Source organism: Mobula birostris, chromosome 21 (genome assembly GCF_030028105.1).
Source record: "Mobula birostris isolate sMobBir1 chromosome 21, sMobBir1.hap1, whole genome shotgun sequence".
In the NCBI taxonomy this organism is placed as follows: domain Eukaryota; kingdom Metazoa; phylum Chordata; class Chondrichthyes; order Myliobatiformes; family Myliobatidae; genus Mobula; species Mobula birostris.
This window is the reverse complement of record NC_092390.1, coordinates 23,959,052-23,986,518: the sequence shown is the minus strand read 5'-3', so window position 1 is coordinate 23,986,518 and position 27,467 is coordinate 23,959,052. Positions and strand designations below refer to the sequence as shown.

Here is a 27,467-nt window from a genome sequence, read left to right as displayed (position 1 = left end):
GCCTCAAACTGTGCCATCGAACCCCCTCACCCAGGACATGCCCCCTTCTCATTGCTACGATCAAGGAGGAGGTACAGGAGGCTGAAAGTACACATTCAATGTTTTAGGAACAACTTTTTCCCTCCACCATCAGATTTCTGAATGGGCAATGTACACTACCTCAATATTTTTTGCTCTCTTTTTGCACTACTTACTTCATACATATATATTTTTAATCTACAGTGGATTCTGATTAATTGGGACACATTGGAACCAGTACATATTGGCCCAATTAAGCAGCTGGCCCAATTAGCTGAAGTTTCATGTAAATAGCTTAAAACGTATAAAAATGACAACTGAGTAACAAATAATGTATTTAAATGAAATACAGAACAAACAAGAACACTACTAATACTACAACTAAAAAATGTGTATTAGTTCCTAAATGTTATTTATGGCAGAATTCATCTAGTGTATGCTGTCATGTTCTTTTGATTGACTACGAATGATCAATATTAGCAGAGACACTTATTGCAAATAATTGACTGTCTTCATAAAATCCTTTTGACAATTGCATCATCCAAATCTTAATTTTCATTGTAAGATGATTATCAATACTTTTGAATTCTTTGTAGTTCTAATTGTTGAAGTAGTGAAATTGTTTCATTTTTACTCCTGTCCACTTCTGGCATCTCCAAGCCCGAATGTTTGAAACTGCAGTGAACAAAACGGTTATGAATTGTCTTACTGCTTATTTCCTGTCAACTATCAGTGACAAAATACACTGTGTTTGGAACACAAACACATACAACTGATGCTATTTGAAAAAAAAATGGCTCTAAGCACAGTGTAGTGTCCAATGGCCACACAAGTGCACTTGACTGATGCTAGTTAGATGTTGTCCCAGTTAAGGGTACAGTGCACCAAATAAACAAAAGGAATCCTGGCTATCTTCTCAATTAGTTTTTGTTCTTTAAGGATTGTCCCAAATAAGTAGCTGCCCTGATTAACCAATAGCCCAATCCACTGTATTTCTTATTGTAATTTACAGTTTTTAAATATATTGCAATGTGCTGCTACTGTAAAACAACAAATTTCACAACATATGCCAGTGATAGTAAACCTTAATCTGATTCTGAACCTACCACGAAGGACCTTATCAAATACCTTATTAAAGTCCACTACCTTACCTCAACAAGCTCCTTTGTAATCTCCTCAAAAATCTTACTAAGCTTTAGGACATGATCTACCCTGCACAAGGCCATGCTCATTGTTCCTAAGCAGGCCATGCCTTCCCAAATGTGAAAAAAATCCTATTTCTCAATATCATCTCCAACTGCTTCCCTACCACGGATGTGGTATATGCTCACTGCCCTCTAAATCCTTAGGTTATCCCCATTTCCTTTCTTAAACAGAGGTAAAAAGATATGCTAATCTCCAGTCTACTATGACCTCATCATTTCCTGGTAAGAACACAAACGTCTTTGTCAAAGCCCCAGCAATCTTCTCAGCTAGTTCTTTTAAGATTCTGGGATATATGCTATCAGATCCTGGGGGCTAATATGTATTACCGTTTTTCAGTTACCTCCTCTTTAACTTCAAAATGTCCCAGCAAATTAGCATGCCTGAATCTGTCTTCACTACTCACCAAATCCTTCTCCTTGGTAAATACCAACATAAGGTACCAATTCAGTATCTTATCTACTTACCCTGGTTCCAAGCACATATTCCTTCTTTTATCCTTGGGTGGACTTCAGTTATACTCTTTAGTTATCCTCATTTGAAACTCTTTTCTCAGCCTTTCTGGGGGAACGGTAATACATATTAGCCCCCAGGATCTGACGGCATATATCCCAGAATCTTAAAAGAACTCTTTCTAATGTAAAGTAAGATGATGAGGATTACTCTGGGGACCAGAACAGTTTTAAAATCATAGCTTCAGAAATTATACATCAAGCTATTTTCTAGGCACCCCAACATTTTGTCATTGTAGAATCTGAAGTTTTCAGTAGTGCCTCACTGAAATACTAACATCTCCTTCCTGCGGCAGTAACTCAGTCTCGTTTAGCACCTGATTACTTCACCCCTCCTCCATTGAATTGTGAAATCTTCCTTTTCTGGGTATCTCAGGAACTCCACCACAAGTGGGCTACTGTCTTGCTGAGAGTGAGGGCAAATTGCATGCATGGCTTAAGGCGAAACAAAACTGGTCCACACACCAGCTTTGGCCACAGTAAATTCTAATTCCCTCTACAACGTACAGCTCTGATTCACAATGAATTTGGACTGTATATACTTGTGCACAGCAGCATAGCACTATTGTAAGGCCAGGGACCTGGGTTCAATTTTACCAGTGTCTGTAAGAAGTTTGCATATTCTCCCCATGACCATGTGGGTTTCCTCAGGGTGCTCTGGTTTCCTCCCACACTCCAAAGACATATTTGGTTGTTATGTTAATTGGTCACATGGATGTAATGAGGTGATTTGGGGGTAGGGGCTCCATGGGCCAGAGGGTCAGTTACCGTGCTGTATCTAAATACATGGATATCCAGCCCTTTTAGTGAACTGATCCTTTGCCCAGCATTTGTGATGGACGCAGAGCACACATGGGCTGCTTGAGCCTCCTCCCCAAAACAAATTTGTAAATATTACACTACTCCTCATGGTCAGGGCGCAGTAATTCCCAAATCTTGCCGCAAATGTGGAAGCTGAGCAGTTCTGTTGTTGATACACATACTCAGGAGAGCATGTGGATCAGGTCCTCCATTAGGGATGTAAGAAAAGGACGGGCGCATTCAACTTCCCAAACCTGATGGACCACTGAATGAGAACGTGCTGATCTGCCCTCAATTCCAACAACCCAGCTTTGTTCTGTCTTCAATAACATCTTAACCCAAGAATAAAATGTTGATGTGCTTACAATGATTCAATGTGTTAAACAATGTATTAATTTAGAACTAAAACATCTGCATTACTATCACAATTCACTTTCCACGCAGTGATTTTCAAATGTCGACTGTACTTTCTCCCCCATAGATGCTGGCTGGCCTGCTGAGTTCCTCCAGTATTTTATGTGTTACTTTAACCGTAATGGGTTACGTTTTGCTATCTTCAAGAGGGGAAAGATAGCAACCGTCAAGAAAGAAGCTTCAAATCAGACTTTAGTATTTGCTTTCTTCCCATGTCAGACCATTTTCAATACACTGTACATTAGGTGATAACCTTGACTTGACAAAATAGCAGCTGAACATTCCATTCAGCATTAGTTATTTACAGTTCAAGATCCTGAATTGTGTTTCCTGAGCTTGAAAGTTGCCCCCTTTCACATGTTACCATGAGGATTAAGAATAAAGCAGTTTATTCTCTGGGGTTTCATATCTTTAACCAAATACCAAGGCAAAGTGACCTTTCTACTGTTTAAAATAATAATAGACACATGAGAGAGAAATATTGAGAAACGATTGTTGAAAAAGAAAGATATTTTGCATATTAATGGTATTTTATGCAACATACTATCTTAAAAACAATATTTTATATGTCAAACTCTATTATTGTCATAATTAAAGTTCAAAGTAAATTTATTATCAAAGTAAATATATATCACTATGTACAACCCTGACATTCATTTTCTTGTGGACATATCCAATAAATCAATAGTAGAATAATAACCATAAAATAAATCAAGGAAAGACCACACCAAGTTGGGCATTCAGCCAGTGTGCAAAAGACAACAAACTCTGCAAATACCAAAAATAAAGAAATAATATTAAATATAAATAAGCAATAAATATCAAGAGCATGAAATGAAAACTTGTCAGGACACTGAAGCAAGGACCCAATCGCAGTGTGCGCACTGTGATATTTACTGAGTAGCAAAGCCAGAGGGCCAACAAAGTCAGCATCAAAGTTCAGGCAGAGATAAAAAATTCCAGAGAAATCCAAAAACCAGAATTGGGAAACAGGCAGAGTCAATATTCAGATGGACAGAGTTCCAATACAAATGCTGGAAAGGCTCAGGAAAATTCACTGGCACAATCTGGCAACAAACAGGTGAAAACACAGGACTGAAACACACTGAGCAATAAATAGAGAGATAGATGATAGGTGGAGCACAATGAGACAGAAGTGGCAGCAAAACAGGTAATAATGAGAAACGGGTGACAGGCGGAGTACTCAGTAATACAGGGGCCGGAGTAGAGCAGGAGCAGGGACAGGAGCACATAGGGCATGAAAACAAACAAGAACGCATGGCAATACAAAAGCACAGACTGAAGGCTAGGGGGAAAACACACAAAAAGACAGTTCATCTGCAGATACTGACAAAGCCATAGACTGTGGGAAAATTCCAATGATGGGGCAAGTGAAGTTATCTTCTTTGGTTCAAGAGCCTGATGGTTGAGGGGTAATAACGGTTCCAGAACCTGGTGGTGTGAGTCCTGAGACTCCTGTATGATGGCAGCAGTGAGAAGAGAGCATTCCTGCCCAATTCCTAATTGTAAAGGGTTATATTTAACCATCTGCAACTGAGAGAATGTATTAACAGTGAACGCTCACAACAAGAGTGCAGAAAATTACTCACTTGGCACACTCAGTACCCCTTACGCCTTCTGATTCTCCAAGTATAACTGGCTGATAATCATGCACAGATAGGCATCCTAAGGTTCCAATAAGCAATATTAGCAGATGGCACACTGCATCAGGGATGCTAACAGTGCAGAATTAGAGATATCTAGTCCTTAAGTAAGCAACAGTAGTAATTTACACAGCATTTTAAATGCAAGCATAAAGGACTGAAAATTCCATTCATGGGACAATATTCACATGATTAAGCTATAAATTAATAAAAAACAAAGGTTTATCAAATGAATCGCCAAATCTGCAGTTTCCATTCCATTCAGATACTGTTTGCATTTGACATAACACAGAATCTCTCTGGCCACTACTTCAAAGATCTTCGCTCATGGAGAGTCAGGATATTAACAGAAGGAACCTCCACAGCACATTGGTAACCCTGGTCCCAGGGCGTACATCTGGATGTGGCATAGCAGTTTCAGGTTGGTCCACTTTAAGCACGAATGATGGCTCTGTCATGGAGCCCAAACCACCCACCCCTCTGCAGGTAGCTCCCTTGTAGCGAATCAGAGAACAAATATAACTTTTATCCTGCAACCTGATCATCACAGGATCCACCTTCCCAACAATTCAAAGTCAAAGTCAATGGTGAAGTAGATTTATTATCAAAGTCACCATATAATACATTGAGATTCATTTTCTAGCAGGCATTCAAGGAAAATAAAGAAATACAGTAGAATTCATGACAAACTACACATAAGCAAAGGCTAAACAATTATGTACATTTAACAGTTACTGAACAATGATGAACTATTATGTTAAACTCTCTGATGTCCTCACCCATACATGAAGCTCGATCACTAACAAAATGTTACAATGCTTCCCTCTCACAGGATCCCTCCCAAAGAGCTGTGGCCTGCCTGTTTTCTCAAAGAGCAAGAAATGTGGAAGGCGTCCCTGCTGGTGGTTTTTCAGAAAAAAAATCATCTACCTACCTCATACTTACAATTTAATGGCCTTTTCCAATTTCTAGACCATCCCATCCCAGGGAATTTTAGATCAGTTGAATAAATGCTCTGTCATACATGCACAGAGGCTTACAGCACAGAAGCAGGCTATTCATCCCAAGCTGTCTCTGCTGTTTTTTTATGCACCACTCAAGTCTCCTCCCACTTGAATTCCATGTAGTACTTCTGCCCCTTTCTCCCTTGTAGGCTTATCTTGTACCTTCAACTTATCCATACTATTTGCTTCAATATATCTCTGTGGCGATGAGTTCCTATTCCATTAGTTGCTCAGTTAAAAAAATAACATTTCCTGAACCCTATATTAGACAACTTGAAGCCCACTATATCGATGTTTTCTGATTTCACTCTTCCACACAATTCGAAGCAATCTATTAGAGCTTGTCAAAAACTTAAATACCTCAGTTGGTCAGTTTCCCTTTCCAAGAACAGGTGATCAGGCGATTTCATTCCTGATCAATACTATTTCACATTTCTGAATATTGTGAGTTTTTTATATCCTCTCTGGCATGCTTGCATCACTTTTTAGTGTGGTGACCAGAACTGTGTGCCGTACCCAATGTCTTCACTGATAATCCATCACCTTTGGAAAAATAAAACACTTCAAGTTTTTAAGTAGTGAGGGATACAGGAGGGAGAAGATGGTTGGGAACTATGTAATTTAAAAATTTGAGGATGATTTGAGGGAAAAAATGGAATTCTTCAAGGAGGAAGTGATGAAAAAGCCCAGAATTCTCAAAGAGCTGTAAAGCTTCAGAAGATTATGGAGATGGTGAAGCATAGATTTTCCCACTTTAACTAAACTCATACAGACCTTTGGAAGAGTGCTGGTGAGAGGATCTGGTACAGAGATAAGCACAGTTACCTGAGAGAAACGCTGCTGAGAAATCTGCAGATTAAATCTGCATGAGCAATCTCTCTGATCCTGTTCTGAAAAGATCTACTTTGCCAACTTTGTTAGTGCCACTGCTGTGGATGGTTACAGTTTTGAAAAGGAGAACCAGTGGAATCTAGCCATCAAGGAAACCAAACGCCATCCTTCAGGAAGATCCAAGTCATGTGGAGAAGGCAAACACTCACCCTGATCATCAGAACAGCACTTCGGATATCACGAACTGCATCGTAGACCTTCCTGGAGGACTCCACAAAGTCACTGTCATCAAACTGGGAGGTGGATTCCCTGCCGAGCCTTTCCAATGCAACATTCACTTGTACGACAAACTCTGCAACTGCTAGGGAGAAGTAAAAATGCATACTACAGTTAATATATGCAGTCAGTACACTCCCACTGAACTTAGAATCATAAAATCTTTCAGCACAAAGGAAGCCATTCTACGTATGGTTGCTGAGCCTATTTATTGAAAAAATGATTTAGCTAGTTGCAATTAAGTCTCTTTCCCTTAAGCTCTGCAATCATTTTCCCTTCTATTATCTGAGCAATTTTTCAAAGTTATTAACTAAATATATTTTTGCCATCAGATCACTTATTATGATCTTAATATGGCATTGCAAGGATGCCAACCGCCAAAGCATGTCACTGAAAGGTAGGATACTTACATGAACAGCTCCCCTACAGGGATATAGAGCTGAGAACAAAAGCATATAGGCTGTCACTGGATTAGGATCACTCGACTCACAAAGAAGGCCCAGTAATATTATTAAATTCAGAAGTCCGACATACAGTGGTGCTAGAAAGTTTGTGAAGCATGTAGAATTTTTTCTAGTTCTGCGCAAATATGACTTAAAATGTGATCAGAACTTCACATACGTCCTACAACTAGATAAAGATAACTCAATTAAATAGATAACATAAAAACATTATACTTCTTCATTTATTTATTGAGAAAAATTACCCAACATTGCATGTATTTGTTCGAAAAAGTTTGTTAACCTCTGGGGTAATGCCTTCTACAAAAGCTATTTGGAGTCAGATGTTCCAATCAATGAGATGAGATTGGAGGTGTGGGTTGTAAATGTGCCCTGCCCTATAAAAAAGACACACAGTCAGGCTACTGACAGAGCCTGCTCTTCTCAAGAAAGGTCTGTTTATGTGAACCATCCCTCGATTAAAACAACTTTCAGAGGGCCTTAGAGAAGAAGAATTGTAGAGATACACCAAGCTGGAAAAAAACTACAAAAGCACTTCTAAAGATCTGAGCGTTCATCAGTCCACAGTAAGAGAAATTGACAACAAATGGAGGAAACTCAGTACTGTTATTACTCTCTATAGGAGTGGGCATCCTGCAAGGATCACACCAAGAGCACAACATGCAATGCTGAAAGAGGTGGAAAACAAACCAAGAGTAACAGCAAAAGACTACAGAAATCTCTAGAACTTGTTCATGAGTCCACTACAAGAGAAACACTGAACAAGAATGGTGTTCATGGAAGGACACCATGGAGGAAACCACTGCTCTACAAAAAAAACATTGCTGCACATCTCATATTTGCAAAAGACCAATTGGACGTTCTACAACACTTCTGGGACAATATTCTATGGACAGATGAGACAAAAGTTGAACTTTTTGGCAGAAATGCACATTGCTATGTTTGGAGGAAAAGGCGCATTGCACACCAACACCAAAACCTCATGCCAACTGTGAAGCATGGTGAAAGGAGCATCATGGTTTGGGGCTGCTTTGCTGCCTCAGGGCCTGGGCAGCTTGCAATCGTTGAATTCAAAATTGTAGGAAGACGTTTTACAGGAGAATGTCAGGGTAGCATGCCATACCTGAAGCTTAATAGAAGTTGGAAAATGCAACAAGACAATAATCTGAAAGACAAGAGTAAATCAACAACAGAATGGTTTAAAAAGATGAAAATTTGTGCATTGGAATGGCCAAGTCAAAGTCCTGACCTTAATCTTGTAGAAATGTTGTGGAGGGGCCTGAAGCAAGCAGTTCATGCAAGGACGCCCAGCAACATCTCAGAGTTGAAGTAGTTTTGTAAGGAGGAATGACCTAAAATTCCTCCAAGCCAACGTGCAGGACTGATCAACCGTTACCAGAAACATTTGGTTAAGGTTACTGCTGTACAAGGGGATCATACCAGTTCCTGAAAGCAAAGGTTCATATACTTTTTCCAAAAACTACATGTAATATTGGATCATTTTTTCTCAATAAATAAATGAACAAGTATAATGTTTTTTGTGTTAGTTATTGACTTGGGTTCTCTTTATCTAGTTTTAGGCCTTATATGAAGATCTGATCACATTTTAGGTCAAATTTATGCAGAAATAGAGAAAATTCTACAGGGTTCACAAACTTACTAGCACCATTGTACGCCCATACAGTCGTTCTGAAATAGTTTCCTCTCTGCACTTTTGGGAATTGTTATTTCTTATCAGTCTTATGTGCTTTCATTTTGTGGTTGTGATACTTTTCATTACAATACCATGGAGTCATGGTTAGCATATCAAGTATTTTTTCTGTATTTTCTGACTTACCTAATGCACTATGTAATGAATTGATCTGTACATACAGTATGCAAGGCAAGCTCTTCATTGCACCCTGGTACCTCTGACAATAATAAGTCAATTCCAATTCCAATTTCAAAATTGATCTATGGGCATCTGTAAAAATGGAACCTGCTCATTACCCAGCACAGAAAAATATATTCAGCACCAGACAACAATAAGTAAATTACATTTAAACAGTTTGCTGATTATTTAGCTATTTCTTCCTATCATGAGTTCCTGAACACTAGTCATATACTGCAATATGTTGCATTACTCATTGGTGTTTGTACTGTCAACTCTACTGTGTGCTATCTTCAGGCAAATAGTCAACCTGTCCTTTACGGGATCCTTCTGCTGAGACACAGAGAAATCTGTGTAGGGGTTCTCCCTACCTCTACAACAGTATGGAGTAACGCAAGGCACTGAGTAAGCAGTGACAACACAAGTTCACTGTAGGACTTTTGACATGTGGTTTTAGAAATTGGAACGCCATTGTCAGTAACCATTCAGAAAATTGTATGAGGCAACTCCTAGAAACTCTTCCACATGGTAATGCTATCCAACCGTAAGAAACGGTATCCAGCAAGAAAAGTGCTCACATACTTTCCTGAAGGACCCCACTAATATTCCCAGTCTGTTTTGTTCAGCTGTTCAGCAGGTCCTCACTCAGGTCTGCTCTGAGACCACTCAATGGAAAGTGGGACTGAGGTGAGTCTTCCACCGCCTGTCCTGAAGTTCACACCTGAGAGGTGCCCAGTTAGCGCTCACCATAAGGTAAGGGGGTTCGTTGTTATGAGAGGTGAATGCCCTCATTTTGAATGGCATAAGAGGGGAACTGGCTAAGGTTGATTGGAAAGGAACACTAGCAAAAAGGACAGCAGAGTAGCAATGGCTGGATGTTACTGTGAAAAATGAGGGAAGTGCAAGACAGATATATTCCAAATAAGAAGAAAGTTTTGAATGGAAGAAGGACACTACCGTGGCTGACAGGTGAAGTCAGAGCCAAAGTAAAAGCAAAAGAGAGGGCATACAAGGAAGCCAAAGCTAGTGGGAAGATAGAAGATTGGGAAGATTTTAAAAACTTGCAAAAGGAAACTAAGAAGGTCATTAGGAAGGAAAAGAGGAATGATGAAAGGAAGCTGGCGACTAATATCAAAGAAGATACTAAAAGCTTTTTTTAAGTATATAAAGGGTAAAAGAGAATTGAGGGTAGATATAGGACCAATAGAGAACGATGCTGGAGGTATTGTAATGAGAGACGCAGAGATGGTAAAGGAACTGAATGCGTATTTTGCATCAGTCTTCACAGTGGAAGACACCTGCAGTATACCGGACATTCAAGATTGTCAGGGAAGTGAAGTATGTGCAGTGAAAATTACGTCTGAAAAGGTGCTCAGGAAGCTTAATGGTCTGAGGGTGGATAAATCTCCTGGACCTGATGGAATGCACCCTCCGGTTCTGAAGGAAGTAGCTGGAGAGATTGCGGAGGCATTAACAATGATCTGTCAGGAATTGATAGATTCTGGCATTGCACCGGATGACTGGAAAATTACAGATGTTACTCCGCTATTTAAGAAGGGTGAGAAGCAGCTGAAAAGAAACTATAGACCTGTTAGCCTGACGTCAGTGGTTGGGAAGTTGTTGGAAATGATTGTTAGGGATGAGATTACGGAATACCTGGGGGTACATGAGAAGATAGGCCAAAGCCAGCATGGTTTCCTGAAAGGAAAATCCTGCCTGACTAACCTGCAATTTTTTGAGGAAATTATAAGCAGGGTAGACAAAGGAGATACAGTAGATGTGGTGTACTTGGATTTTCAGAAGGCCTTTGCCAAGGTGCGGCATATGAGGCTGCTTCGCAAGATAAGAACCCATGGAATTACAAGGGAGTTACTAGCATGGGTGGAACACTGGCTGGTCATCAGAAAACAGAGAGTGGGAATAAAGAGATCCTATTCTGGCTGGCTGCTGGTTACCAGCGGAATTCCACAGGGGTCGGTGTTGGGACCGCTGCTTTTTACGATGTATGTCAATGATTTGGATATGATATTAATGGATTTGTGGCTAAATTTGTCAATGATACAAAGATAGGTGGAGGAGTGGGTAGTGTTGAGGAAACAGAGAGCCTGCAGAGAGACTTAGATAGTTTAGGGGAATGGGCAAAGAAGTAGCAAATGAAATACAATGTTGGAAAGTGTATGGTCATGCACTTTGGTGGAAGAAATAAATGGGCAGACTTTTATTTAGATGGGGAGAGAATTCAAAATGCAGAGATGCAAAGGGTCTTGGGAATCCTTGTGCAAGATACCCTAAAGGTTAACCTCCAGGTTGAGTTGGTGGTGAAGAGGGCGAATGCAATGTTGGCATTCATTTCTAGAGATATAGAATATAAGATGTTGAGGCTCTATAAGGCAGTAGTGAGACCTCACTTGGAGTATGGTTTGCAGTTTTGGGCTCTTTATTTTAGAAAGGATATACTGACATTGGAGAGGGTTCAGAGAAGATTCACGAGAATGATTCCAGGAATGAATGGGTTACCTTATGAGGAACGTCTGACAGCTCTTGGGCCGTATTCCCTGGAGTTCAGGAGAATGAGGAGGGATCTCATAGAAACATTCTAAATGATAAAAAGCCTGAACAGATTAGATATGGTAAAGTTATTTCCCATGGTAGGGAGTCTAGGACAAAAGAGTAGAACTTCAAGATTGAAGGACGTCCGTTTAGAACAGAGATGTGGAGAAATTACTTTAGTCAGGGGTTGGTAAATCTGTGGAATTTGTTGCCACGAGTGGCTGTGGAAGCCATGTCATTGGGTGTATTTAAGGCAGAGATAGATAGGGTCTTGATTAGCCAGGGCATCAAAGGGTATCGGGTGAAAGCAGAGGAGTGGGGATGACTGTAAGAATTGGATCAGCCCATGATTGAATGGTGGAGCAGACTTCATGGTCCAAATGACCTACTTCTGCTCCTAAATCTGATGGTCTTATGGTCTTATGGTTATCAAGGGGGTCTTCAACTCTTTTATATAAACTGGGATCTTATGAGTCAAAAGGTTCTGATGAGGTAATTTTTTTTTAGGGGCAGTCAGGAGGGTTTCTTAAATCAATAAGGGGAGGGACTGTACCGGACCTGGTGTGTAGCCCAGGATGGCTGGGCCATACACCAGGTTCACTGGTGACAGGATGGTAGCCCACCCTCTTCAATGTTTGACCTGCTGTGCATTCAGAGATGCTCTTCTGCACACCACTGTTGTAATGCGTAGTTATTTGAGTTACTGTTGCCTGCCTGTTAGCTTGAACCAGTCTGTCCATTCTCCTCTGATCTCTCTCATTAACAAAGCATTGTCACCTACAGAACTGCTGCTCACTGGATTTTTTTTTGTTTCTCGCTCCATTCTCAATAAACTCTGGAGACAGTTGTGGGTCACAATCTCGGGAGATCAGCAGTTTCTAAGATACTCAATCCACCCGATCTGGCACAGTCAAAGTTATTTCAAGCACATTAAGACTATAAGATCTTGGAGCAGAATTAAGCCACTTGGCTCTGCTCCAATATTCCATCATGGCTGATTTATTATGCCTCTCAACACCATGCTCCTGCCTTCTCCCTGTAACTTTGATGTCCGGACTAACCAAGAACCTATCAGCCTTTGCTTTAAACATATTGAATGACTTGGCCTCCACAGCCATCTGTGGCAATGAATCCCACAGGTTCACCACACTTTGGCTAAAGAAATTCCTTCTCATAAATATTTTAAATGGATGCCCCTCTATTCTGAGGATGTGTCCTTTGGTCCTCTCTTCACCCACTATAGGAAAGATCTACTTCGCATTCACTCTGTCTACGCCTTTCAATATTCGACAGGTTTCAATGAGATCCCCCTCCCCTGAAACTTCTAAACTCTAGTACATCATACGTTTCTCATACGTTAACTCATTCATTACGGGTGTCATTCTTGTGACCTCCTCAGGACCCTCTCCAACGCCAGCACATCTTTCCTTAGAGAAAGGGCCCAAAACTGCACACAATACTCCAAATGTGGTCTAACTAATGCCTTATAAAGCGTCAGCATCACATATTTGCTCTTATATTCTAGTCCTCTTGAAATGAATGCCAATGTTGTATTTGACTTCCTTCCCACTGACTCAACCCGCAAGTTAACCTTTAGGGAATCCAGCACAAGGACTTCCAAGTCCCTTTGTACCTCTGGTCCAGACCACTAATCTACCTTTAGACTTTTCAGCTTCCCAAGCAACTTTTCCTCAGCTATAGCAAAAACCCTCACTTCTGCCACCAACAAACACACTTGTCTTTCTAGCATACTGCTATTGTCTTCCATAGTGAAGACTGATGCAAAATGCTTATTAAGATCAGTTTGCCATACATTTATTCCCCATTACTACCTCTCTAGCATTATTTTCCAATGGTCCAAGACCCAGTTTCGCCTCTCTTTTACTACTTTTATATCTGAAAAGCTATAGTATACTCTTTCTTATTATTGGCTAGTTAAGCTTTATATTTCACCTTTTCCATCCTTATGTATTTTTTCAGTTGCCTTGTTTTGTTTTAAAGATTTTCGCTCCTCAAACTTCCCACTATCTTTTTTCTGTATTATATGCTCTCTCTTTTGCTTTTATGTTCTCTTTGATTTCCCTTGTCAGCCATGGTTGCCTCATCCCTCCATAAGAATACTTCCCCATCTTCAGGATGTATCGATCCTGCACCTTCCAAAATGCCCCCAGAAACTCCAGCCATCGTGGAGACCAAGTCATTCAGTATGTATAAAGCAAAGATTGATAGGTTCTTGGTTAGTCTGGGCATCAAAGGTTATGGGGAGAAAGTATGAGCATTGTGTTTTGAGGCATCTCTGCTAGGGTCCCCTTCCAATCAACTTTGGCTCGCTCCTCTTTCATGCCTCCGTAATTTCCTTTACTCCACTGTAATACTGATACATCTGACCCTATCTTCTCCCTCTCAAACTGCAGGGTGAATTCTATCATATTGTGATCACTGTCTCCCATGGAATCCTTTACCTTAAGCTACCTTGTTGAATCTCATTCATTACACAACACCCAATTCAAAATTACCTTTCCCCTAGTGGGCTTAACCGCAAGCTGCTTGAAAAAGCCATTTTCTTAGGCATTCTACAAATTCCTTCTCTTGCGATCCAGCATCAACACGATTTTCTCAGTCTACCTGCATATTGAAATCCCCCATGACTATTGTAAATTTGCCCTTATTACTTGCGTTTTCTACTTGCTTTTGAAATGTGTATCTCATATTGTGGCAACTGGTCAGGGGCCATTTCTTCCCTATTTTGATCTTTGCATTGACCAGCAGGTGGACAGGTGTACCTAATAAAGTGTCCACTGAATATACATTGAAGCTCTTACAACACACTTACAATACTGAATAAAAATCAAAGAAATGCAGATACTAGAAAGTCAGATAACATCCCCTACCTTAGATAGTAACTATTTGTCTCTTACTCAAATGCTACCTGATCTACTGAGTATTTCCAGCATTTTCTGTCTTCACTTCATGTGCAGCACTGACATCTGCCAGTCGAGAATGCTCTACACACAGACAAAACTGATCAGATCCAATCCAGCAGATTATTATGCAATTTATCTTCTCCCAATCATTAGCAAAGTGATGGAAGATACTGTTAACGGTTCCATCAAGCAAAACTCACTCACTCATATCCAGCATTACTTGATACCAATCCCCATCATAAACTTGTTCCAAATATGTAGGAAGAACTGCTGTTGAAGTGGGATAAGAGCTTCTCCTCACCATGTAGTGGGAAGACTGGTTGACTGTACCTGCTGTATTTAACAAGCACTCTGCAAAATCCATAAACTGACTGAAATGTTTATTTTTCCATCATGCTTTGACAGAAGGTTCTGGAACAGGGCTATTTGCTGAGAGAACCAGGACAGCTGGGTGACAGTAAGAAGCTGACAAATCTGTCCACCTTGGATGTTTACTTATGGAATGATTTGTGAGTTAGCGATCACAGTGTCGTCATCAAGCAGAGGCTCCCTGTGCCTGAAACATGTCACAAGAAGTTCAAAGAAATACTGACAAGCAAGAGCTTATTTGTGGCTTGAGTTTGGCTTGGTTCAATAGCAGATTGAGAAAGTGAAATGTCTTGGCGAAAAATATTGACCGTCCATTTCCCTCCATCGATGATGCCTGACCCATTGTGTTTCTCCAGCATTTTGTGTATTGCTGAAGTCATTTAGAATCAAGGGGAAATGTTCCAATATTTGGAATCATTGCAGGGATTCATCAGCAATGTCAGAGGCCTAACTTTCCCCAGTGCCTCAGTGATGATCTTCTCAATATCACAGGGTTAGAAGTGAGGATGTTTCCCTTGGACTGGACAAAGCTTAACTTCATTCAAAGATACAAAAATTCAAAGTATATGTGTTATCAAAGTACGTATACAGAATACAACCGGAGATTCACCCTCCCACAGGCAGCCACAGAACAAAGAAACACCATGGAACCTGTTCAGGAGAACACCAAACACCCAACGTGTGAGTAAAAGAGAACAAATTGTGCGAACAAGCAAACGAGACATGGAATATCACATTCAAACCAGTGGTATTCAGTTTAGTTCAGTTCAGTGCCGCGCCTTGCCGCTAGCCCAGGCAGGCTGCAGGTCCTTCCTTGCTGAAGTGCCCCAGTCTGCATTGATCAAACCGCTCAAAGCCAGAAAAAAAAGAGTAAACAACAGGAATTCTGCAGATGCTGGAAATTCAAGCAACACACATAAAAGTTGCTGGTGAATGCAGAAGGCCAGGTAGCATCTCTAGCAAGAGGTGCAGTTGACGTTTCAGGCCGAGACCTTCCATCAGGACTAACTGAAGGAAGAGTGAGTAAGGGATTTGAAAGTCGGAGGGGGAGGGGGAGATCCAAAATGATAGGAGAAGACAGGAGGAGGAGGGATGGAGCCAAGAGCTGGACAGGTGATAGGCAAAAGGGATACGAGAGGATCATCGGACAGGAGGTCCGGGAAGAAAGACAAGGGGGGGGGGACCCAGAGGATGGGCAAGGGGTATATTCAGAGGGACAGAGGGAGAAAAAGGAGAGTGAGAGAAAGAATGTGTGTATAAAAATAAGTAACAGATGGGGTACGGGGGGAGGTGGGGCATTAGCGGAAGTTAGAGAAGTCAATGTTCATGCCATCAGGTTGGAGGCTACCCAGACGGAATATAAGGTGTTGTTCCTCCAACCTGAGTGTGGCTTCATCTTTACAGTAGAGGAGGCCATGGATTTTAATGTGTGGCAGTGGCCACACATTTTAATTCCACATCCCATTCCCATTCTGACGTGTCTACCCACGGCCTCCTCTACTGTAAAGATGAAGCCACACTCAGGTTGGAGGAACAACACATATTCCGTCTGGGTAGCATCCAACGTGATGGCATGAACATCGACTTCTCTAACTTCCGCTAATGCCCCACCTCCCCCTCGTACCCCATCTGTTACTTATTTTTATACACACATTCTTTCTCTCACTCTCCTTTTTCTCACTCTGTCCCTCTGAATATACCCCTTGCCCATCCTCTGGGTACCCCCCCCTTGTCTTTCTTCCCGGACCTCCTGTCCCATGATCCTCTCGTATCCCCTTTTGCCTATCACCTGTCCAGCTCTTGGCTCCATCCCTCCCCCTCCTGTCTTCACCTATCATTTTGGATCTCCCCCTCCCCCTCCCACTTTCAAATCCCTCACTCACTCTTCCTTCAGTTAGTCCTGACGAAGGGTCTCGGCCTGAAATGTCGACTGCACCTCTTCCTAGAGATGCTGCCTGGCCTGCTGCGTTCACCAAAAAAAAGAGTAACCAGAATTCAGGCAAGAGGGCTCCAGTGAACAATGCAACCATTCTCCATTTCTCAACAAATAGTCCGTCTCTCAGCTAATGCAGCAGGCACATCTCAAAGCAGGAGAACACATATGACATTCATGTGAAGTGGAAGTAGTATTTTCACCCCAGGAGTGTCAGAAGCAATAACAATCTCCAACACGAGAGAGGCTAACCATTGCCACTGAACTGGATGGTTATCACTGGGTCTCCACCATCAGCATGAAGTGCTGTTTACTCTTATCTGAACCTACCACAGCTTTGCATGGAGCCAGCCATTTAAACACATACTGCATTTTGCCCAAGAATCTCCTTCTGCTGATAACGTCCCCATGAGGTGATTTGCACTGTTGCACTATATTAAAGATACTAAATGAATGCAAGTTTACTAACCTAGACGAACATCTACCTCTTTTATCCCTCTCTGCAACTAGAATAGTGTCTGCTCAGTTATCACTTCCAGCATATTGATAATGAAGCTTCTGGGATAAACACTGAAGGAGGCAAAACCACTGGTAGGCAATTGTTTTTGTTTGGTCAATTTAGGTTTAAGGTTGCGCAGTCTCGTTGTGAAGTGGCAAGGACTACTTCTCTCTTGGGTTTTGAGAATTAAAGAGTAGAAAGATCAATAAGCTTCATAATCGAAGATAATATGAGATAGCAGAAGAGGGGTTAGGATGACAAACCATCTTCCTTTGTATCAGTATGCACGCCAGCAGTGGAAACAGTTCCACTGGATTCCAATTAATCTCAGGTTTGTCAGTGCTCTGTGGCGCCACATCAAATGATGCCTTGATATAAAGACAGGTATTTTTTCTTCAACTCTTCAAGGAAGAGTATTGTCTGTTACCTATATACCAAATTAAACTGAATAAGGTAGTTCCTTAGTGTGCAGTGATAAAGCAATATCTCACTGTAACAACATGGTACTCTAAAGAGGGCAGCATATTTCTCAAGAGTCTTCAGCAAACAGAGAAACTGGCTGTAAAATTATTATTTGTTTATGGTTTAAGTTTTGGATTGTTTATAAACTTCCCTTACACCCTACACTTCATCACTATCTGGTGCTAGGTAAAGAGGTGAAAAACATCGGTCTTAAGATACTTGATTTAGATGGGAAACAAGAGAAAATGTGCAGATGCTGGAAATGCAAGCAACACACACACACACACACTAAATGCTGGAGGAACTCAGCAGGCCAGGTTGCATCTATGGAAAAGAGTAAACTGTCGATGTTTTGAGTCGAGATCCTTCAGCAGTTCCTGATGAAGGGTCTAAGCCTGAAACGTCGACTGTACTCTTTTCCATAGACACTGCCTGGCCTGCTGAGTTCCTCCAGCATTTTGTGTGATCTAGATGGGGTTCATTTTAGATTTCTACTGTTGTGGGAGTGAAGGCATAACATTTCTGAGAAAGATCTATAGTTAGGATTATGCATATTGGGCAACAGAGTTTAAGTTACAAATTATTAGACTTTTAAAAAGTGTATTGATTAAATCCAATCGACTGGATTTCTAAAAAAAACTACCTTGTACTAAATACATTTATGATGAATTATAATAGTAGTGGCTTGACTCTCAGTATTGTACCCTTGTGTGAGAGAATAATAGGATGTGAAAGAACTGAACATGGAAGATGAGGAAATAGAATCAGGTTGAGTGGAGAGAAGAAGTAACAAGAGAGAGAAAGCACTGATGGAAGTGGCTTTCAGGCCAGAGCAACATGAACAATTAGTTGAGAAATGATATGGGCCTGAAACGAAGGTAATGCAATAATCAATGGAGACTTTAATCTTCAAATAGACTGGGCTAATCAAATTGAAAAAGTAGTTTTCAGAAAATGCATTTGAAAACAACCGTGTCATAGAACAGCTAAGGAAACGTTTTTAACGGTCAAATGTAACGAGACAGGATTAATTAATAATCTCATACTAAAGGCCCCTCCAGGGAGAGTTATTGTACTACAATGGAATCTTACATTCAGCTTGAGAATAATTTAAATTCCAAAGTAGTACTAAAATTAAATAAAGGCAGTTATACAGCCTCACAGGCTCCTTGGACCAAAGTTCAACCCTGACCTCATATATTGTCTAAGGGGAGTTTGCACATCCTTAGTATGACTGCTGGGTTTCACCGTATCTACAAGACACACTGATAGGTTACCGGCTAATATAAATTGCCTGTTAGTGTAGATGTGTAACGAAGGAATTACAGGAGAGCTGGTGCACATGTATCTATAGAGGACAACTTGCAGATAAAGGGAAGTATGGAAAGGGCACTGGGAGTGATGGCTCTGCTCTGCCTGGACACAATAGACTTCTGCATTGTAGGAAGCAAGCAAAGGTAGGAATTCAGTCCAGTTCGTTCAGATATTTAGGAAAAATTTTAAAAGGCAGGAAGCAAAGAAATACACTGAAAGAAATAATTCATGATTCTCATGAAATGCGCATTCCATTGACACTCTGACTCAATGAAGAAGAGGACTCATCCATGATTGAGGATCAAAAGTCACGGGCTACAATGTGGCAAAGAATAGTAAAAAGCGTGAGGGTTGAATACATTTTAAAATTCAGGACCATTGAAAAACCAGTAAAGAGTATAACCATGAGTGTAAACCAGCAAGAAATGTCAATGATTGTAAGAACTTCTATACTTAGATAAGAAAGATGAAAACAACTATTGCAAGTAAACTTAACTCCCTGGAAACTAAGATGGGGTTGAAGGAAAGAGTTATTTAAAGGAAGGGCAGAAACATAAAACAAGTATTTCATACAATATCTAGCTCCACAATAATTCATAATGAAAGCATTAGGTAACCAAGTCACTGTACCTATTAAATTATTAAGTAGCCAAGGTGAACTAGAGAAAAGTTACTAAGTTAACTACTTCAATTAGCTGCAATGGTCAAGGGTTGATGAAGCACCTAGACCTCATCACTTACATCCCGGGGTTCCAAAAAAGGTAGCTACAAAAACAGTGGGTGCACTGATTATTATCTTCCAAATATTTTCTATTCTGGAAAATCTTTAGTATTTGAAAACAGCAATTGTCACTACACTGCTCAAGAAAACAGAGTACAGTAGCCAGTTGGCCCAAGATCAATCATTGGGAAACTGAAGCAATCCGAGACCACAGTTGGATTATTGTGCTCAGTTTTGGTCACATTATAGGAGGATTGTGGAAGGAAGCTTTAGAAGGAGTGTAGAGATTTACCAGGATGTCTCGGATTAGCGAGCATGTCTTATGAGGAATGGTTGAGTAAGCTAGAACTTCTCTCTTTGAAGTGAGGGAGGATGAGAGGCAACTTGATAGAGGTGTACAAGATAGTGGCATAGATTAATTAGATAGTCAGAGACTTTATCACAGGACATAAATGACTAATACCAGGGTGCAAAAGTCTAAGGTAATTGGGGGAAAATATAGGGGGATGAAAAACACAAGATTTCTACACAGGTAGTGGTGGTTGTATGGACTGCCCTGCCTGGGGTGCTGGTATAGGCAGATACATTAAATATATTTAAGAAATTCTTAGTTATGCACATGGATGATAGAAAAATGACGGTTATGTAGGAGGGAAAGTTTAAATTGATCTTAGAGTAGATTAAAATGTTGGCACAACATTGTGGGCCAAAGTGCCTGTACTGTGCTATAGTGTTCTATGTTCTATATTCTATGAATGTAACAATGATAATAGATAAATCATGTTATCTTTCTCAGAAGCTTAGGGAACCACTTGACCTATTGAGTCTATGCTAGCTCTCAGAGCAATCCCACTAATCACATTCCCCTACCTATTTCTCCATAACTCATTCTCTGTTGCGTGTTCATCCACTCTCTCCAATTCCCCTGCCACCCACGCACACTAGATAATTAACCTACCGGCAGACATCTGGCTGGTAAGTGGAAATGTGCATTCTTGGTAAACCTATGTGCTGGCAGGGACAAAGTGCAAACTACACAGCCAACATCTTCATTTTCTTAGGAGGTTAAGGAGGTTTGGCTTGTCAATGCTACAGATGTATTATTGAAGGTATCTTGATTGGTTGCATCATGGTCTGGCGTGTAAGAATGTAAGAAGCTGCAGTGTGTAGTGAACGCTGCCCAATACATCATGGACACATCTCTCTCCACCATTCATAGTATCGACAGAAGATACTGCCTCAAGAAGGCAATGTCCATCACCAAAGATTCCCACTATCCTGGCCATGTCATCTTTACACAACTACAAGCGGACAGGAGATACAAAAGTCTTATGTCCCACACCACCAGGTTCAGGAACAGCTACTTCCCTTCAACAGTTCAGTTCCAAACCAACCAGCATAATCCTCATTGGCCAGGCTGCTGTTTATAGACTTCAGTTTGGGGATCAACACCATCATACCCCTGGAAACTGGTGGGGAAATTGTCCCTGCTGGGTCTCAAGATCTCCCTTTGCAATTGGGGGCTGGACTTCTTAACAGTAAGGACACAGTCAGTCCGTGTGGGCAGCAACGTCTCTCGTCTCATTACGCTGAGCACAGGCACTCCCCAAGGCTGTGTCCTCAGCCCGCTGCTGTTCACACTGCTGACGCATGACTGTGGCACAGGATCCAGCTCAAACAGTGTTATCAGGTTTGCGGATGACACAACAGTGATTGGCCTTATCAAGAACAATGATGAGATGGAGTATAGAGAGGAAGTGGAGTGGCTGGTGGATCAGTGTGAGAAGAACAACCTAAGCCTGAATGTGGAGAAGACAAAGGAAATCATTGTGGACCGGGAAGGGGCAGATGAACCATCCCCCCCTGCCAATACATGGCGCATCTGCAGTGAAAGTTAGGTGCACCAAGTTCCTGGGAGTTCACATCATGGATGACCTCTCCTGGTCCCTTAATATCACCACCCTGAAAAAAGAAGGCACAGTGTTGCCTCCATGTCCTAAGAAGATTGAAGCAAGCAAAGCTCTCCCCCTCATCTTACTGCATTTTATAGGAGCACCATTGAGAGAATCCTGACAAGTTGCATCTCCATCTGGTATGGAAGCAGTCGAGCATCAGTTCCGAAGTCCCGACAAAGGACTGCGAGAACAGCTGAGACGACCATTGGGGTCTCCCTAACATCCATCGGAGACATTTATCAGGAGTGCTGCATTCGCAGGGCCCTTGGTATTATTAAGGATCCCACCCATCCATCCAGCATTCTCTTTGACTTTCTACCATCAGGCAGGAGTCTACGATGCATAAAAACAAGAATGGCCAGAATGAGAAACAATTTCTTCCCCCAGGCCATTAGGCTTCTGAACTACCTGCCGCATTGTATTCGAAGTGACACTGGTTAATCTGTTCTGTATCTTACAATATTTGATATTAATGCAGTTTAGTTTGTTATTGATGTATGATTCATCTGTAAATTCTATCCTTACCTTCTTAAGTTATCCTGTGTTATGGGTACTATTGGGCTTTACAACCTGGTTCAGAGAAATGATGTCTCATTTCTATATACATTAATGGTTCTATATGTTATATACAAGTATGCAGTTAAATAACAATAAACTTCACTTGACATGACTAATCACTACTTCAGTATTGCAGCTGTACAACCACAATGATCACTCTGCATGAAAAGGGACATTATTTTGTCTAAATATGTTCTTGTAAAAATTGCGTGTAACTTGTGTTTTTCTTGTGAATGCTAGTTGTGTAATGTTTTGTGCCTTTGATGCTGCTGCAAATTTTTCATTGCACCTCTACATACACATACTTGTGCAGATGACAATAAACCCGACTTTGATTTCACAATGACTCCGTTATACTTGGTCTCTGGGCATCCATTCAAAAAAAAATTGCTGCAACCAAGAATTAAGTCTATAAATTTTAGGTGTTTAATGCTCAAAACTTTCTACCCTATTTTAGTAGAAGGATTCCTTGAAATTATTTAATGCATGCAGAAGATATTAGCTGACATAATTAATCGTCTGCTTTTCGTGACTACCACAGACTTCTCTGATATCTTGCAACTATGTAATCCAAAACTCACAGATCAGATTTTGTTAACACACCTAAACAAAGAGCAATATAATTGAAAATGGAATCATCGTTCTTCAGCGGTCAAGTAGTTTAATGTGAACGATTTACTTTGTTATTGAGAGAAGCCGATTCACCACAAGTTCCTGATATTGAAAGTCTACTCCGGATGGTGTAGTCTGAAGGTAGCCAACTGAGAATTAGCTGCAAAACATCATCGGATGGAGTTCTGTGACAAGCCACAATCTCAGTCAGTGACAGATTTATACCAGCAGTCTCTCATAAATTCCCAACCTGATTTTGATATGGTGCATGTTTCTTAACTCATCAAGGAAAGTGGGGCAAAGCAAACTAAATTTAGATCCAAAGAATTCTTAAAGCAAAGGAACATTACTGTAGTGCAAACATTTAATCCTACCCTCTAATAATGAGCTTAAATATCTGAAGCAAAATGCTTTTTCTGTTTCAGAAGACACTGATAGAGATCAGGTAACCAATCTGCTCACAGGAAGCTATCTGCCTTCATTTATAATCAAGGTATTTTACTCATTTTATCAAGTATTTCATGCTTTAGGAAACCTGTCTGCCAGGAGGGGGTAGGAAGGTTAATAGAAAGAGTGAAATGCATTGATAGAACTGCTTGAGTGCTTGAAGAGCCAAAGTGTTCAATATGACACCTGTAAAACCACCTCTCTCCATAATTTTAGTCATAAATTTAGTCGGCTCCATCTTGGGTACTAGCCTACAAAGTACCCGGGATATCTAAAGTGGTGTCTCAGAAAGGCAGTATCCATTATTAAGGACCTCCAGCACCCAGGGCATGTCCTTTTTCTCACTGTTACCATCAGGTAGGAGGTACAGGAGCCTGAAGCTACACACTCAGTGATTCAGGAACAGCTTCTTCCCCTCTGCCATCCGATTCCTAAATGGACATTGAACTCATGAACACTACCTCACTTTTTAATATATATTATTTCTGTTTCTTGCATGATTTTTAATCTATTCAATATACCAATACAGTTATTTATTTATTTATTATTTTTTTCTTCTTCTTCTATATTATGTATTGCATTGAACTGCTGCTGCTGCTAAGTTAACACATTTTGCGACACCTGCCGGTGATTATAACCTGATTCTGATAACCTCTTCATCCTTTATCAGAAAAATATGTTGTCTGAGTCTTTCCAAAACTTTCTGTTTTCCTTTCAGATTTTCAAGATTCCAGTTTATTTATCATGTGTATATTGAACCATACAGTGAAACATGTCATCTGTATTAACAACCTACACACTGAGGGGTGCTCAGGAGTCACCACACACATTCCGACACCAACGTAGCACAATGTTCACAGAACACAACAAGCAACCGAACAACAACAGCAAAGCAAGCTGTAGCTCCTCCAAACGAGTGCACATACACTGTCCTCTGACCCAGGACAGTCCTCACTCTTCAGCTTCCAGTGTCCAGAGGACACAGATTCAGACATGGACACACAGACACTGGGCCTTTGACTACCCCAGCAGACTCACAGAGATTCACAGACACAGGGCTCCGGTCAACAGGCCTCGACTTATGGACGTCCGATTCGACCCTTGGGCCTTGATTCTTGGCATCAACCCAGGACCCGCTGATCGCTGATCAGGTTATTTATTTGGATCAAGAATCTCAGTTGTATGGTGGATTATCTGATAAACCGTCCAGGCCGCTGAATATTGCTCCAATAAGTTAACCACCATGCCATTGTAACCTTGTATTTTCAACCACATATTTTATGTTTTCTGTATACTTCATTTTGAATTGACTTTACACACTAGATATTGTTTTCTTCTTCTCTTCTACTATTTTCACGATAATTAGAGGGCTGAAATACCAAGGTCATATTCATTTAATCTTATTTTTAATCACAAAAGTAAGTTTTGTAGATTCTGCCAAGTTTGAAAGTATGTACTAAAGCTGCCCTGCATGCAAATCTCACACCAATATACCAAATCTGCCATCAAAACCAGGAATAAAATAACTCCGTAAACAACTGAAAATGTATGATTTAATAACAGGGTTGAGGATGTTTTTTACTGATCAATTCAAGCAAATGTTTGAAGAATTCTGTTTAATAATTCTGTTCTTCAGTTTGGTCGCATGTTTAATTCCCTACTGACTGGGACCGGTTTTAATATTTAAAGTGAAATATCTGTGAAATAGACAATTTGGTATTGAAACCAATATAAATGACACAGCAATGAATCAGAGCACTGAGAAATGGTGCATTTTAAGCAATTATGCTTCTGTTAAATGTTCATACTCCGTTGGAAAGATTCATCTCAAGGAATATTGACACAACCATTGTGACACAACCATGCAGGCTGTTTTAGACTAAAGAATGATTAAATTATTAATCATAATAATTATGTGACATGGAAAACTAATTGCAATTTTAAATATATATCGAAAAACACTGATAAACCAATATTTTTGGATGGTGCAAAGGAAAATACCTCACCTTTCCTTTTGCATGGTTCAATGGAAAGATTTAAAAATCTCAACACATTCAAACCCCTCTGAGGACTTATCTCTTTCTCTGTAATGTTCACCAGTCCTATAATCCTTCGGTCTCTACAAGTCTTAGATCCCCAAATTTTTTGAGATTTGCCTCTCAGACTGGGGTCCATGATCAAACTACTTTGTTAAAGCTTGCACAAGAGTACATTTTCAGATGGACTATTGCAAAGAAAAGGAGTTCAATGTTCAAAATTCAAAGTCAATTTGTTATCAAAATACATAGCTGACACCATCTACAACCCTGTTGACCCTGGTGTCAAATGGTTGCTGTGATGAATCCAGTGTGGTAGTGTAGTGCAGGGGTCCCCAGCCTTTTTTGCACCGTGGACCGGTTTAATATTGGCAATATTAAACCGGTCCACGGACCGGCAGACCGAGGGGGGGAGGGGGGGCGGCTGGCGGGGTGTTAATCACGACTGGAATATAGGTGATGTCACTTATAAGTGACTAATACACTCAATTTCATTTCTAAAGGAGTTTATCTAATGAACTTAATATTAAACACACAGCATATATTTTCCTCACATGGATATAGTGATAAGTCAATTATAACAGTGGTCCCAAACCTCCAGGCCGCGGACCGATACATTGCCGTGAAGAATGCAGCGGTACAGCGGTGGCCAGAACGCACCCAGCACATCTTTAAGAAAAAAGCCGAAATAAGCAAGCTAACTGATTAGGTACCGCCCAGCACGTAAATGTCGGCCTAGATTAGAGGCGACGCAATTGGCAATCGTCAAATAAGTCATTTTAAGTAATGTTTGGATATTAAACACACAATGCATATTTTCCTCGTGTGAACATATAAAATCATTGCAACACACCAATATCGCTGAATCAGTGGGAGTCCTGGGCTTCTTCCTCTGCAATGAGACGGTGCCATCGAGGGGTGATTGGAGACAGCGATACTCGAAGGGGGTTCCTTATGTCCAGTCTATTCCGCAATTTTGTTTTTGTTGCGTTCATCGCAGAAAACTCTGCTTCGCAGCGATATGATGTTGGAAATGGAAGCAACGTTTTCAGTGCTTTCGTGGCTATCTCAGGATATTCTGCCTTGACTTTGATCCAGAATGCCGGCAGAGATGTTACGTCAAGCATATCTTTCAGCCCATCGTCATTTGCAGGCATGAGGAGTTGATCTTTTTCCTGGTCTGACATGGAAGATTCACCGGCAACATTCACAAATGGGTCACGGACCCATTCCTTTGCACATCTTGGGTCATTTGCGTCTTGAGTCACTGATGACCTCGCGTGCGTTAAAGTTCAACTGTGGGCATGACAGGGAACGAGGAAAGGTGCAGCTGACTCATATCGTTTCATATTGTTTCCTCGTGGCCCGCGGCCTGGTAGCACATGCTTTGCGGCCCGGTGGTTGGGGACCGCTGGTGTAGTGGGGAGTGCTTGCCGCTCTCATTTTCAGCTTCCACCGCTAGCTAGCAGTCTTGCGAACAGGAGAGCTGAATGTGTAAGTCTCTCCCTGCCAGTACATCGTCTCTCCAACAGCAAGCCCCATGGGGTGCCTCCTCACTGGTGACACACAGAGACTGAACTCCTTTCAGACTCAGGCTGAACTACAGAGGACGGGGAGGAGGTCTGGCACCTGCACAAGTGCACACAGGCCCACCGGCATGTGGAAACACCCTGGTGCTCATGAACCAGATCCCCAGCTATGAGTAAATAGCCCCATGCCCTGTGGGCAGCCTCAAGAGAGATAAAGGCTATGGGAGTAAACCCAGACAGCAGATCCGGAGTGGAGCCCTTAAGGCAACTGGAAATCATTCAACATCCTTCTGGCAGCTCCTGCAGCCAAGCTGGTGCCAAACGTATTGCTTCATAAGCTTTCCTTTGGACTACACTAGTGAGGCCGGGAGGGGAATGATTTTTAGTTTCAAAGAGACTTGCTAGAAAAACAAGAAGCCAGCCACAAAGATTCAAGCGTGACTTTTAATTATAATTATTTTGCAATGTGAGTAATTTTTGCCTGTTCCTAATTGTTCATGAACT

General features: G+C 41.0%; 1 protein-coding gene across 3 annotated transcripts in view; it reads right to left on the bottom strand.

The window, feature by feature from the left end:
- The window catches only part of LOC140185675 (catenin alpha-3-like), a 1,719,142-nt gene that overhangs the window by 204,629 nt on the left and 1,487,046 nt on the right, over positions 1 to 27,467 (bottom strand). For 2 of the 3 annotated variants that reach the window (XM_072239175.1, XM_072239177.1), the window contains one exon: positions 6,657 to 6,808. In XM_072239175.1, coding sequence (XP_072095276.1) covers positions 6,657 to 6,808 — 152 coding nt within the window. The remainder of the gene's footprint in view (positions 1 to 6,656; positions 6,809 to 27,467) is intronic. The other variant, XM_072239176.1, reaches the window with a different exon arrangement.